Source organism: Scyliorhinus torazame, chromosome 5 (assembly GCF_047496885.1).
Source record: "Scyliorhinus torazame isolate Kashiwa2021f chromosome 5, sScyTor2.1, whole genome shotgun sequence".
NCBI classification, from domain to species: Eukaryota; Metazoa; Chordata; class Chondrichthyes; order Carcharhiniformes; family Scyliorhinidae; genus Scyliorhinus; species Scyliorhinus torazame.
The window spans coordinates 176,365,483-176,381,164 of NC_092711.1; the positions used below are offsets into that span (position 1 = coordinate 176,365,483).

General features: G+C 47.5%; 2 protein-coding genes across 2 annotated transcripts in view; one reads left to right on the forward strand and one right to left on the reverse strand.

Moving 5' to 3' along the window:
* Positions 1 to 1,934, reverse strand: part of LOC140418059 (uncharacterized) — a 201,338-nt gene extending 199,404 nt beyond the window's left edge. The window contains exon 1 of the mRNA XM_072501486.1: positions 1,669 to 1,934. The gene's annotated coding sequence lies outside the window, so the exon portion shown is untranslated. The remainder of the gene's footprint in view (positions 1 to 1,668) is intronic.
* A 47-nt stretch (positions 1,935 to 1,981) lies between these two features.
* LOC140418060 (uncharacterized) overlaps positions 1,982 to 15,682 on the forward strand; it is a 69,347-nt gene continuing 55,646 nt past the window's right edge. The window contains 3 exon segments of the mRNA XM_072501487.1: positions 1,982 to 2,121; positions 9,458 to 10,597; positions 12,202 to 12,311. Coding sequence (XP_072357588.1) covers positions 9,815 to 10,597; positions 12,202 to 12,311 — 893 coding nt within the window. The 5' untranslated portion in view covers positions 1,982 to 2,121; positions 9,458 to 9,814.

Here is a 15,682-nt window from a genome sequence, read left to right on the forward strand (position 1 = left end):
GCGCTGCCAGAGGCAGTGTAGAGGCGGGTACAAATTTGTCCTTTAAAAAGCAGTTAGATAGTTACATGGGCAGGGTGGGTACAGAGGGATATGGGCCAAATGCTGGCAAGTGGGACTAGCTTAGTGATAGAAACTGGGCGGCATGGACAAGCTGGGCAGAAGGGCCTGGTTCCATGCTGTAAACATCTATAACTCTACCTGGAACAAAATGTTTGTTCAGCTCCAATCACCAAGATAAGGGAGGGTATGGTCTTCCGAAAATCAGGCTTCATCAATTGGCCTCTCGTCTTAGGTTCATAAGGGATTGAGTTAGGATGGAGCCAACATTCATCAGGCTCAATACAGAAGCAGACCAGTCAGTTCTCCCTCGATCCAAAACTGGCATAGGCTGATTATGGAATGCATCTCCATGCAATTTTTAATGTCCGTGATTCATTCTGAGTCTTATGCATTGGGTAAAGGATGGGACTCCTACATTTGACTGACTTGCTCCTCCTGGGCTTTCCATGAGTGAATTCAATTCAACTTAGGCCGGGAGTAGGGCACAGTGATTAGTGCTGCTACCTCAGAGCCAGGGACCCAGGTTCAATTCCAGCCTTGGGTGGCTGTCTGTGTGGAGTTTGCATATTCTCCTCGTGTCTTTGTGTGTTTCCTCCGGGTGCTCCAGTTTCCTCCCACTGTCAAAAGATGTGCAGTGAAAGTGGATTGATCACGCTAATTTGCCCCTTAGTATCAAAGATGTGTAGGTTAGGTGGGTTGACCATGATCAATGCAACGGGTTACGAGGATAGGATGGGGAATGGGTCTCAGTGAAATGCTTTTTCTGAGGCTCAGTGCAGACTTGAAGGGGCGAATGGCCTTCTGCACGGTAGTTCTATGTTATCCGTGTTGTGTTATTCATTTTAATTTGATTATGCTGTTAGTCTGCTTGTAATATTTTGGGGTTTACAAACTGAATTGTTATATATCTTACCCTCTTTCCCCACTCACGACTTTAACCTGTAAACTGGTTCTTCAATTAATCTGGCATTTCATCTCGAGGCTCTGCTCCCTCAAATATCCTGTTCCAAATTAATTCTGCAATGTGTTGCTTGGATGTATGTTGGCAATATCTCTTGTTCCGCTCTGTACCCATTTGCCACGATTTTTTCTGTTACTCTGTTGCATTCATTGTTTAAAAATTATTTAAAACATAAGTTATTAAAAATCTGTCCACTCATCCGTGAATATATTCAATGACCCCACACCCCACTGGTCCCTGTGGAAGAGAAATCCAGAGACGAATAACCCTCCAAGGGAAGAGATGACTGGATTGCACTTTATCGCAGAACCATAAATAATATATCTGATGTGTACCATATAAGACATGCCTCTGTCTGGTATTAATTTACTGTCCCCTTAAATGTCAGCAATCACCTGGAGAAACCAGCCCTTTATTGTGAACATTAGGAAAGAGACCATCCTTTTAGCCAGACAAATAAATGTGTCAAGCTGAGGGAGCAAAGGATGTCAATGTCTTTAAGAGAGAGAGAGACCTGGGCCAAGCTTTGCAGAGTCTGCACCCTCCCTGGAGTCACTTTCTTTCCCTTCACTTGCTGCAAGTGACCAATTGAAGGTGAGAATGAGAAAATAAATGGAAAGGGGGAGAAAAGAAACTGTTTTACTTACAGATGTTGGCGACAAAAACAAGTTTTCAGTCTGTGTGAGGCCCCAGTTTTGCTCATTGTCCAGCTTCCGCATTCAGAAAACGGGAAACTAATTGGATGGTGGAAGAGAGTCCTTCCGGTTCACCAACTCTTCCCATTGGTCAACAACCTTCCTCCGCCTCACTCATTGTTCCCCCGCCTCGAGACAAGGTTTCCAGGCAACCGGCTGCGGCCAGAACAAGAAGTCTCTCGGTGATTCCCCTCTCCCCACCCCGGGACTGAGCATGTCCGAGGGAGAGCAGAGATTGCGCATGTGCGAGGGAAAGCTCACCCTTGACCTTCCTGCTGAGGCGTTGACCAATGGGAAGGGTTGGATGACCGGAAGGACTCTGGTCCTCCAAGGCAATCCGCGCGGGCTTTGTGTGAATGGAGCTTGGACGTCGCAGACTGAACCTTCCTCCTGTCTCCAACATCTGTGAGTAAAACACTTTCTTTTCTCCCCCTTTCCATTTATTTTCTCATTCTCACCTTCAATTGGTCACTTGCAGCAACTGAAGGGAAAGGAAGTGAATCCAGGGAGAGTGCAGACTCTGCAAAGCTTGGCCCAGGTCTCTCTCTCTTCAAGACATTGACATCCTTTGCTCCCTCAGCTTGACACATTTATTTGTTTTGACCCTCTCCGAATCTCAAATACGACAACTATAAACTACCCATGAGCCCTGCCCCTGACCAGACTGTAATATAACAGGGACTGGTTTAGCTCAGTTGTGTGGACAGCTGGTTTGTGATGCAGAGGGAGGCTTCAATTCTCAACCTTGTATCGTGCCTGAGTTGTGTTGATCCTCAGGTTAAATCACCACCAGTCAGATATACCTCTCAATGGGGAAAGCAGCCTATGGTCACCTGGGACCTTGGCGACTTTACCTTTAATCTAACAATTGAATCTACTCGATACAGAGGGCGGTGGAGGCCGGGACGTTGGGTGTCTTTATGACAGAAGTTGATAAATTCTTGATTTCTCGAGGAATTAAGGGCTATGGAGAAAGAGCGGGTAAATGGAGTTGAAATCAGCCATGATTGAATGGTGGAGTGGACTCGATGGGCCGAATGGCCTTACTTCCACTCCTATGTCTTATGGTCTTATGGATATAATCCTCACCCAATCCAAAGCCTCGAACCATATGCACCAGATAATCGACTCGAGCAAAAGCTTTCTCTGCATCGAAGGAGATCATCATCCCATCCACTGTGTATTTCTGAAAAGTCTGAATCACATTCAGCAACCTTCCAACATTGTTACTGCTAGAAAATCTTCCCCCTTATAAACCCAGTCTGCGCCCCCCCCCCACCCCCCGCGCGATTGTTGGAAGGATGTTCTCCAGCCTTCGCGCCAAAACTTTAGATCGTAATTTGAAGTCAAGCTTCAAAAGAGATATTGGCCAATAAGAGGCACACTCCTCTGGGTCCTTCAGAATCAAAGAGATAGTAGTCTCCCGAAGAGTCGGTGGCAGCATCATCCCAGAGTCAAAAGAGTGACAATACATACCCATCAATGGGTCCAACAACAAATCCTCAAGCACCCGATAAAACTCACATCCACACCCATTTAGGTCCCGGTGCTTTACCCGGCTGCAGCTCCTTCATGGCCTTTGACACCTCTTCCCTAGAGAGGGGAGCATTAAGAGGCTCACACTGGCTTTCTGAGGCCCCCGGAAGCTTCAGGGAAGAGAATAAATGCTCCATATCCAGCAACACTTCACCAGACTTCACAGACTTTATAATCCTGTATAGAATTCCCCAAATCCCTGTTTATCTCCTCTGTCCTCACAACCCTTTTCCCTCCTAAGCCGCCCCTCTCCTAAGCCGCACAGAGGAAATTGTTCCAATGTCGGCCTTTTTCTTTATCAAACAGGTCATGTATTTGCTCGGTTTATTCCCAAATTCGTATAACGTCTGCCTCACAAACATTTCTCGACCTGCTGCATCAATAGCCACTCTTGCCGTGTTAACCTCCTTCAGCGACAGCTTATTCAAGATCTCCTTATAATTCTGCTTGGCCTTCGTGAAACAAACCGCCAGACCCTGCTGGTTCTTCAGCATCCTGTGCTTTTTATTAGCAGTGGAAGAAATGATCAGCCTCTGAGGATAAACTTTACATGTCTCCCATAAAATGGAGGGGGGAGTACCAGGGGTCGAGTTAACCGGGAGGAAGAACTCAAACGCTTACTTAAAATGCGTAGTAAATGAAGTATCTCTTCTCAGGGAGGCATCTGACCTCCATGTTCTCGACCTGGGGGTGAGCCCTCGAGTAGAATTCCAGAGAAACGGGGGATGGTCCACAATCGATGTTCACGACGATGCAAGAGGACACCAGATGTCGGATGGTCCTTGACATAAAAATGTTGTCAATTCTGGGATGGCATTGATGTGGGGCTGGAAAGAAGGTAAGATCTCCTCCCCACGGATGCAAAGTTCTCCAAACATCCACATACCCCACCTCCTCATAAGCCGAGGCCAATGCCCTAGTTTGCAGCGTGGGGGGTTCCTGGTAACCGGGAGCTTATTTACCAGAGGATTTAAGTGGCCATTGAAGTCACCAACCACAAAAGAGTTAGTTGAAGCTAACTCTGCAAAATCCACAAAAGCTTTTGTAATGAACTCCAGGGAGTAATTCGGGGATCCATAAACATTCATTATTGAAACAACATCTCCATGCACCAAACCTCTAATGATCACATATCGACCTCCTTTGTCCTTGGTGCAGGTTTCAACCTTAAAAGGGATATTTTTATTAATAAGGATTGCCACACCCCTGCTACTTGATGAAACGGAGGCAAAAAGCCTGCCCCACCCAATCCCGCCTCAATTTAAAGTGTTTCTCATCATCCAGATGAGTTTCCTGTAATAAAGCTATGTCGACTTTCTCCTTAAGGACCATGGTTTTCGCACAATGGCATTAACACCGACATCCCCGTTATCCTAACGTGCCTCCTCAGCTGGTTCCAGATCTTCACCATGGACTACACGACAGGGCTCTCCCAGTGTTTCCTTGGCGACATTGGCAGTGCCGCCGTCACTATAGTCCTCAAGCTGGACCCCCTACAGGTTTCTTCCTCCATCCTAACCTATTCTACCCCTTCTCCTTCCAACCGTCGCCTCACATTCTCTGCCCAGTAATAATGTAGCAAGTTTGGCACGCCAACCCTCCCTTCTGCCTCGGTCTCTTAACCCTGGGCACCTTCCCTGCTCATACAAAGTCTGAAATAATCATATCCAGTTTTCAAAAGAAGGCCTTGGGTACAAAGATCGGGAGTGTCTGGAATATGAACAGGAACCTCGGCAGAATGTTCATGTTCACCAGTTGGACCCTCCCTGCCAAAGTCAAGTGCAGCATGTCCCACCTCTTCAGATCCTTCCTAATCTCCTCCACCAGCTTGTTAAGTTCCATTTGTGTAGCTTCGCCCTTTTCCTCGCTACCTGAATCCCCAGGTATCTAAACCTGTCTCCGACTACCTTAAATGGCATCCCCTCTAGATTGACTCACCGACCCAACTCATTCACCGGGAAGACTTCACTTTTCCCTAAATTTAACTTGTATCCCGAGAACGCCCCAAACTTCCCCAACAGGCCCATGATCCTCTACAAGCTCTCCAGTGAGTCAGAAACATACAATAGTAGGTCGTCTGCGTATAGCGACACCCGATGCTCCCTACGTCCCCTCGTAATCTCTCGCCACTCTGCCGACCCCCTAAGAGCCATTGCCAGAGGCTCTATAGTCAGCGCAAACAGCAACGGCGGAAGCGGGCACCCCTGCCTTGCTCCCCTGTGCAGTTCAAAGTTCTGTGAACCCATGTCATTGGTCTGCACACTCGCCATCAGTGCCACATATAACAGGCACCCATACCACAAACTTTGGCCCAAACCCAAACCTTCCCAGGACCTCCAACAGGAACCACCATTCCACCCAGCCGAATGCCTTCTCCACATACATGGACACCACTACCTCTGGCACCTGGGCTCTCAACGGGGTCATGATCACATTTAACAGCCTCCTTATATTATTAGAAAGCTGCCCTTTACGAAGCCTGTTTGTTCCTCCGCAACCACCCCCAGGACACAACCTTCCATCCTTCCCACCCCAACGTAGCCAGTACTTTCACATCCGTATTTAACAGAGACAGGGGCCTATACGACCCACATTCCAACGTGTCCTTCCCCTTTATTGGTATTAACGTGATTGTTGCCGATGTCATCGTCTCCGGCAGCTCCCCTTCTCCAGCACCTCATTAAACTCCCCCAGGAGATGTGGTGCCAGGTCCGTCACAAACGCCTTATAAAATTCCGCCGGGTCGCCATCGGGCCCCGGGGCCTTCCCCGACTTTCATTCCCCTTATACTGTCCAATATCTCCCTCAGCCCCACGGGCTTCCCTAGTGCCTGCCTCTTCTCTTCCTCCAACTGTGGAAACTCCAGTTCATCTAAAAACCGCCCCATGTCCCCTCTTCACCCCCGGGTCCGCCCTGTACAGCTCCTTATAATAATCCCTGAACGCCTCGTTTATCTACCCCGGCTCCGACACCACATCCCCTGCCCCAGTCCATGTCTTCAATATTTCCCTGGACGCAGCCTGCCTCCGTAACTGATGCTCTAACATTCGACTCGCCTTATCCCCTTATTCATACTCCATCCCCCTGGCCCTACGCACCTGTCCTACCGCCCTCCCTGTCGTCACCCTATCAAATTGCCTCTGTAATATTTTCCTCCTCACCAATCCCTCCGTGTTGGGCACCCTCGGGTACTCCCTATCTACCTCCACTACCTCGTTCATTAGCCGTTCATATTCCTCCCTCCTTTCCCTATCCGCATGTGCCTTGAATGAGATCATCTCCCCGCGGGCCACCGCTTTCAGCGCTTCCCAAAAAGTGGCCGCCGACACCTCCCTGTTTTGGTTCAATTCTACAGAATCTTCAATCACAGCCCGCACTTTGTCACAAAACCCTCTCTCTGCCAACAGCCCCGAATCGAGCCTCCACCCTGGCCTCTGCTCCCGTCCCAATCTAAGCTGAATCTCCAGCCAGTGGGGCGCATGGTCCGAGATTACTATCCCCGTTAACTCTGCCCCCTCCACCTCAACCAAAACCTCCCGGCTCACCATAAAAAAGTTGATTCATGAATACACCCTATAAACCTGTGAGAATAGGAAGACTCCCTTCCCCCTGGGTTCTTGAAGCTCCATGGGCCCACCCTTCCCCTCTTTTCCATAGACCTGCCCAGCTCCTTTGCCATTCGTGTTTTGCCCATTGACCTGGGGCTCAATCTATCTACCCCTCGGTTCTAGGACACAATTAAAATCTCCTTCCATAATCAACTGGTGCATCGCCAAGTCCAGGATCGCTGCCCGCAACCCCCTCATAAAACCGACTTCACCCCAATTCTGTGCATACACATTCATCAACACCACCGATGTCCCTTCTAATAGCCCACTCACATCATCCCAGTTCAGTGCATACACATTCACCAATACCACCGGTGTCCCTTCTAATACCCCACTCACATCATCCCAGACCAGTGCATACACATTCACATTCACCAATACCAGTAGCATCCCTTCTAACACCCCGCTCACCATCACATATCTCCCACCCGGGTCCCTCACTTCCTTCACACTCACAAACCTGGTTTCTTGCTCATTAAAATTGCCCCCCCCCCCCCCCCCCCCCCCCCCCCCCCCCCCGACTTTGAATCGGACCCGGAGTGAAAAACCTGACCCACCCATCCCTTCCTCAGCACGGTAGCACAGGTGGTTAGCACTGTGGCTTCACAGCACAAGGGTCCCAGGTTCGATTCCTCCCTGGGTCACTGGCTGTGCGGAGTCTGCATGTTCTCCCCGTGTCTGCGTGGGTTTCCTCCGGGTGCTCCGGTTTCCTCCCACAGTCCAAAGACGTGCAGGTTAGGTGGATTGGCGATGATAAACTGCCCTTAGTGAGCAAAAAAGTTAGGAGGGGTTATTGGGTTACGGGGATAGGGTGGAAGTGAGGGCTTAAGTGGGTCGGTGCAGAATCGATGGGCCGAATGGCCTCCTTCTGCACTGTATGTTCTATGTTCTAACCTGGTCTTTCACGCGGAGGTGTGTTTGCTGCAGAAAGACCACCTCCGCTTTTAAACTCCTCGGGTGTGCAAAGAGCCGAGATCTCTTCACCGGTCCATTGAGTCCTCGCATGTTCCATGTGGAGCCTTACAGGGGGCTTCCACCTCCATTCCCCTCTCCCACCCGCCATCCTCTCCTTTAAGTTCCACCCCATAAGACCATAAGACATAGGAGCGGAAGTAAGGCCGTTCAGCCCATCGAGTCCACTCCATCATTCAATCATGGCTGATTTCAACTCCATTTACCCGCTCTCTCTCCATAGCCCTTAATTCCTCGAGAAATCAAGAATTTATCTGTCTTAAAGACACTCAACATCCCGGCCTCCACCGCCCTCTGTGGCAATGAATTCCACAGACCCACCACTCTCTGGCTGAAGAAATGTCTCCTCATCTCTGTTCTACTTTAGAAAGTCCAAAATGGATAACCTCACATTTGCTTACATTCAATTCCATCTGCTACAATTCTGGCCATTCACCTAGTCTGTCAATATCGCCTTGGACCGACGAGAGAGAACCCAGTAGAGTACTACTGGAGCTGTGTAGATAGTTAATGATAAATAAAATACGTTTTGTTGTCTCTACAACTCGGTGTTGGATTCTTCATTGCCCCTCACTAAATACCCATTATCCCCATTCTCTCCTGCCACTCAACTAATTTCCAAACCAGGTCAATAATCTGCCCTCAAACTCCATGGGCTTCCATCTTAGCTAACAATCTCTTGTGTGGAACTTTATCAAATGCCTTCTGGAAGTCCATATGAATGACATCCATAGACATTCCCCTGTCCACTACCTTTGTCATCACTTCAAAGAATTCAGTAAGATTAGTTAGACATGAGCTTCCCTTCACAAATCCCTGCTGGCTCTCCCTGATATACTGAAAATGTTCAAAGTGTTCAGTTACCCCCATCCCCGATTATAAACTCCAGCAATTTCCTCACCACAGATGTTCGGCTAACTGGTCTGTAATTCCCGGGTTTCCCCTTTTCCCCCTCATTAAAAAGTGACAAGTGCAGTTTTCCAATCCAGAGGGACTACTCCTGAATCTAGGAATATGGGAGATTCTAGTTAGGGCATCTACAATGTGCTCCCCGACTTCCTTTAACACCCTCGGATGGAAACGTCAGGTCCTGGGGATTTGGCGCTCTTTAGTCCCATTAGTTTCCTCGTTAGTGATGGTATATAGAACATAGAACATAGAACATAGAAAAATACAGCACAGAACAGGCCCTTCGGCCCATGATGTTGTGCCGAACCTTTGTCCTAGATTAATCATAGATTATCATTGAATTTACAGTGCAGAAGGAGGCCATTCGGCCCATTGAGTCTGCACCGGCTCTTGGTATAGTTATGTTAATTGTATTAAGTCCCTGTCCTCTATCGACTATTCATTTTTTCGGGACTTCTGGCAAGTTATGATGCTCACCCTGGCACCGGGCAGGCAACATCCCATGTGGGACTCTCGGTCCTGCTTCCAAAGGATGTTATCAGTTCCCCTAATTGTAGAATCCCTGGTGTTGTGGAAATTCTAATAGGTATGGGGAATAGGTATTGGAGGCGAGGTATTGGGGAATGAGAGGAAGGAATGTTCCATAGAAACTAGAATTCTCTGTTCTGAATTTCTATCCTGTACTGAGTGTTGACTTTTGTAAACTCCTTTTACAGATATTACAAGAGGAGGAATTACAGACAGAAATCTCAATTGTCACGTCTCGGTCTTACAGAGTCACTCGATACCTTGGGATCTGAGTATCATTGGCCTTTGAATCTAGAAGGAGAAATGTTTGCCCAATTTGTCGGCATCAAAAGATTTTAAACATCAGTGTGACTGGAAAAGCACCGAGTCTCACACACCCGAGCGAGAGTGTTCCAGAGCACTGACTGTGGAAAGAGCTTCAAACAATTACACAGCGTGAAAAACATCACACCAGACACAGCGGGGAGAGACCGTACACATGTTCTGTGTGTGGACGAGGCTTCAACTGATTGTCAAACCTGGAGAGACACGAGGAGACCCAAAACATGGAGAAACCGTGGAAATGTGGGGATTGTGGGAAGGGATACAGAATCCCATCTCAGCTGGAGATTCATCGACGCATTCACACAGGGGAGAGGCCATTCACCTGCTCGCAGTGTGAGAAGGGATTCACACTGTGTTCCAGCCTGAAAAAACACCAGCGAGTTCACACTGGGGAGAAGCCGTTCACCTGCCCTCAATGTGGGAAGGGATTCACTCAAATCTCCAGCCTGAAGTCACACCAGCGAATTCACTCTGAGGAGAAGCCATTCACCTGCTCTCAGTGTGGGAAGGCATTTACTCAGTTATCTAACCTGCATTCACATCAGCGAGTTCACACTGGGGAGAGGCCATTCTCCTGCTCTCAGTGTGGGAAGGGATTCACTCAATTATCCAGCCTGAAGAAACACCAGCGAGTTCACACTGGGGAGAAGCCGTTCACCTGCCCTCAGTGCGGGAACGGGTTCACTCAGTTATCCACTCTGCGGATACACCAGCGAGTTCACACCGGGGAGAGGCCATTCACCTGCTGTCAGTGTGGGAAGGGCTTCAGAGATTCATCCCACCTATTGAGACACCAGCGAGTTCACACTGGGGAGAGGCCGTTCACCTGCTCTCAGTGTGGGAAGAGATTCACTCGGTTACCCAGACTGAAGTCACACCAACGAGTTCACACTGGGGAGAGGCCATTTATCTGCTCTCAGTGTGGGAAGGAATTCACTGACTTATCGAACCTGAAAAGACACCAGCGAGTTCACACTGGGGAGAAGGCAAACACGTGCTCTGAGTAGGGGAAGGCAATTAGTGATCCATCCCACCTGCAGACACATTAGCAGGTTCACACTGGGTAGAGGCCATTCATCTGCTCTCAATGTGGGGAGGGAATCCATGATTCATCACACCTGCTGAAACACCAACATGTTGCCAAGGGGCTGTTTAGCACAGGGCTGAATCGCTGGCTTTGAAAGCAGACTAAGGCAGGCCACCAGCACGGTTCAATTCCCGTACCAGCTTCCCCGAACAGGTGCCGCAATGTGGCGACTAGGGGCTTTTCACAGTAACTTCATTTGAAGCCTACTTGTGACAATAAGCGATTTTCATTTTCAAGTGATTACAGCGGTTGGATTCTGCTGTTATTGTTTCTGTTCTCAATAACACACAGGACGGCATTTTGTTCATTCTGTCAATTGGTCAATGGGGAGGGTCAGTGGGTTTCTTTCTGCTGGACTCACGGCTTTGCCTCCAATGGGCTGAAGCTCTTTGAACCTTGTTGCAAATTTCACATGGATCATAGAGCGAAGGGGTGTTTGGAAGTGAGAAGATAGTCAGTTTGCATTTCTGTTTGGATCCTCCAAAATCATGCCACATTGCCATGAAGATGGGCCCTGGTAGTTACTTCGAGCGAGATGCTCCCATTGTTGACGCGGAAAACGCGATCAGCGATCGGCCGGTGAATCCATTTGTACCCCAAAATCGGGGGCGGTTCCATTTTTCTGATGCTCTGCCCCCTCACAAATGGCGGATTCAAGCACCGCCACAGTCAGGGGAGGGGGAGCCATTTTGCTGGCAGGGGGGATTGGTGGGGGGTGGTCCGGCGGTTGTGAGGGGGGGTTACAGAGGGACAGTTTTTGGCAGGCCAGGTCCGTGCGTGGCCGGCACCACGTTATACGGCGCAGCCGCCGCATGCGGGCAACAGACCCGACCATTCTGCGTCCGTATTGGCAGGTAATGCCCGGGGCTTTACGTGGTGCAGCTGCTAGTCCCCCACTGGACGGAGCATCGGTGCCGGGGGGGCGCCGACTTTTTGGTTGTCGGAGAATCCAGACCATGGTTTTTTTGTTTAATTTATCTGTGTGTTTCTCACAGAACAAAACTATCAGGGCACGAGGGACAAGTTGTCTGGGGTGGACTGGGAAACCACATTAATTGGTATAATGGGAGACAAGCAATAGCTAATATTTAATTAATTTTTATATGTCTACCAGGGGGGGGTCAGTTAGCTCAGTTGGCTGGATGGCTGATTCATGATGCGGAGTGACTCCAATAGCCGGGGTGCAACTGTCGTACTGGCTGAGGTTATCCATGAAGGGTCCACCTTCGCAACATTGCCCCTCGCCTGAGGTGTGGTTACCCTCAGGTTAAATCACCAGTTATCTCGCTCTCGCTCCCTCTCTCTCAAAAGGGAGATCAGGTTATGGTCCTCTGGGACTTTGGCAACTTTCATTGCAGATATATGCACCAAATATAGATCCCTTTAGGGAACAAAAATCCAACATGAAAAGTGATGCCACCGTGGCTAACAAGAAATGTTAATGATTCCATTAGATCAAAGGAAGAGGCTCATAAAGTGGCCAAAATAGCAGTCAGCCTGAGGACTGGGAACTTGTTTTAGAATTCTGCAAAGGGGGACCAAGAAACAGATAAAGAGAAAATAGAATATGAGAGCAAACTGGTGAGAAACATAATAAACTACTGGAAAAACTCCTACAGGAATGTGAAAAGGTAAAGATTAGCAAAGACCAATGTGGGTCCATTCCAGGCAGAGACAGGAGAGTTTATAATGGGGAATAAAGAAATGGCAGAGAAACTAAACAATGTGTGTCTGTCTTCACGGAGGAAGATACAGAAATTGTCCAAAAAATACTCCCAAGGGACGAGTGAGCAGGAGGAACTGAAAGAGATTAGTATTAGAGAAAATGTAGTATTGGTTGAAAGTTAATGAATTCCCAAAAGCTGATGCTCTACATCCCAGAGTGTTGAAAGAGGCGGCTGTAGAGATAGTGGATACATTGGTGATCATCTTTCAAAATTCTATAGATTCTGGAATGGTTCCTGCAGGTTGGAAGGTGGTAAATGTAACCCCACTATTTAAGGAGAGAGAGAGAAAACGGGGAACCACAAACCCATTAGCCTGACATCAGTAGGAGGGAAAATGCTACAATCGATTATAAAGGATGTGATAACATACGAATTAGGAGCAGGAGTAGGCCACTCGGCCCCTCGAGCCTGCTCCACCATTCAATAAATTCACGGTTGATCTGACTTTAACCTCAGCTCCACATTCCTGCTGAACCCCCGATAACCTTTCACCTTCTTACTTGGCAAGAATTTATCCAGCTCTGCCTTCAAAAATATTCAAAGACTCTGCTTCCACTGCCCTTTGAGGAAGAGAGTTCACAACCATCGGAGAAAAAAAGTTCTCCTCTGCCTTAAATGGGCAAGTTTTAACTTTAAAATGACTCCAATTTCTAGATCCTGCCACAAGAGGAAAAATCCTTTCCACATCCACCCTGTCAAGACCCCTCAGGAGCTTGTACGGTTCAATCAAGTCACCTAAACTCGATCGGTCACAAGCCCAACCTGTCCAATCATTCCTCATAAGACCAGCCTCCAATTCCAGGTATGAGTCCAGTAAACCGTCTCTGAACTGCTTCCAACACATTTATATCATTCCTTAAATGAGAGCAATACTGTACACAGTGCCCAGATGTGGTCTCACCAATGTCCTGTATAACTGAAGCATAATCTCCCTATTTTTGTATTCAATTCCCCTCGCAATAAACAATAACATTCTATTAGCTTTTCTAATTACTTGCTGTACCTGTATACTCGCCTTTTGTGATTCCTGCTCTTGGACACCAAGATCCCTCTGAGTCTCAGAGCTCTGCAATCTCTCACCATTTAGATAATAAGCTTTTTTATTCTTTTTGCCAAAATGGATAATGTCACTTTTTCCCACATAATACTCGATTGGGCAGATCTTTTCCCACTCATGTAACCTATCTATATCCCTTTGTAACCTCCTTATGTCCCCATCACAATTTACTTTCCTACCTATCTTTGTATCATTGGAACATAGGAGCAGCAGTTGACCATTCAGCCCATCGAGCCTGCTCCACCATTCAATACGCTCATGGCTGATCAACCACTTCAGTGCCTTTTTCCCCACACTATCCCCATATCCGTCAGTCTCTGCTTTCAACACACTCAATGACTGAGCTTCCACAGCCCTTTGGGGTAGAGAATTCCAAAGATTCACAATCCTCTGAATAAAGAAATATCTCCTCCGAGACCAATCCTAAGTGGCTTTCCCCTTATTTTGAAATTGTGTCCCCTGGTTCTAGACTCCCCAACCAGGGGAACCACCTCACCTGCACCTACCCTGTCTATTCCTTTCAGTATCTTAAGTTTCGGTGAGATCACCTCTCATTCTTCAAAGCTCTAGTGAATACGGGCCCAGTTTCCCCAATCTCTATTCATAGGACAGTTCTGCCATCCCCTGTGGTCTGTGGTTTCCTGTTTTCTCTCTCCCTCCTTAAATAGTGGGCTTACATTTACCAGCTTCCAATCTAGAGAATTTTGAAAGATGATCACCAATGTTTCCACTGTCTCTCCAGCCACCTCTTTCAACACTCGGGTAGAGCATCAGCTTTTGGAGATTTCTGATTTATTTTTTTATTGCCACGTGTACCGAGGTACAGTGAAAAGTATTGTCCAACGTACAGTCCAGACAGATCATTCCATACAGGGGAAAAAAAACATTTATTAACTTTAAACCACATTAATTTCTCCAGTACTAGTTTTTCATGATTACTAATCTCTTTCAGTTCCTCATTCTCACTAGTCCCTTGGTGTTCTCATGTTTGGGGGAAATTTCTGTATCCTCCATGAAGTCTCTTGGTTTGGTTTTCAGCAAAGGAGGACCAAGTTCCCAATCCTCAGGTTTACTATGATTTTGGCCACTTTATGAACCTCTTCCTTTGATCTAATGCAATCTTTCACTTTGCTTGTCTGCCACGGTTGCAAAACCTCTGTTGGATTTTTGTTTATTAAGGAGTCTATATTTTATGTAAATATGTAACAATTCCTCAAATACTTGTGATTGCCTGTCTATCGTCATACCATTTATTGTAATTTCCCAATCTAGCACAGACAACTGTGAATACAGGCCCAGTTTCCCCAATGTCTCTTCATAGGACAGTCCTCGGTGGTAAAATGTGCCGTGGCCTGTATTTTAGACTCGATAAAATCAGACACTTTAAATTAAAAATTGGCCATTTTAAATCGAGCCACATCCAGCTCCAGCAACCAGCCTGAATACACTGAACTCCGACAAGCTGTCAGCACATGTCTGGAGCTGCTCTGCTCCATCAATCACCAATCAAGAGATAATTGGCTCTATTCATCGATTGATTGTTTTGAATAGACAAAGTTACATAACAAACAATGCACCGGGAAATGGACTCCTGTGGACAGCTTTCCGGTGTCCTGCTGAGTGGCCATTGGTAACTCCATTGGGTGGTGCCACTCCCACCCTGTGACCTCATCGGCTGGGTCAGAGAACATTCTGGAAGGACACAGAAAGGGCATAACGATCGAACCCTCGGACCGCCCAGCAGTGAAGACTCTGAGGTAATCGAGACGACTGACCAGAGACGGAAAGAAGCAGCGGCGAGACCCATCTTCTCGGAAGAAGACCCCGAGGAGATTGAGATACAGAATCAAACCCGCAGCTCGAATGAGTCCATCGGCTCGGGTACTATTGAGAATCTTGGGACTGTAATTAGTGGGATAATTTAAGAGTAACTGTTTTACTGCTTGTGGAATAAAGTTATGTGATTTATACACTCCGTTGCCCTTTGTTTACCTGGTCAATAAAGATACTTGGGTAGAACATTTGATTAATAAAGTGTCTGAGGTTTTATAGACACAACACCTCCCATCCCTGGAACAAGTCTGGTGAACCTTCCTTACTCCCTCTGTGGCAACATTATCTTTCCTGAGGCAAGGGGAGTAAAACTGCACACATACTCCAGCTGTGGTCTAACCAAGGTCCTATACTATTGAAGCAAGTCTTCACTACTCCTGTGCTC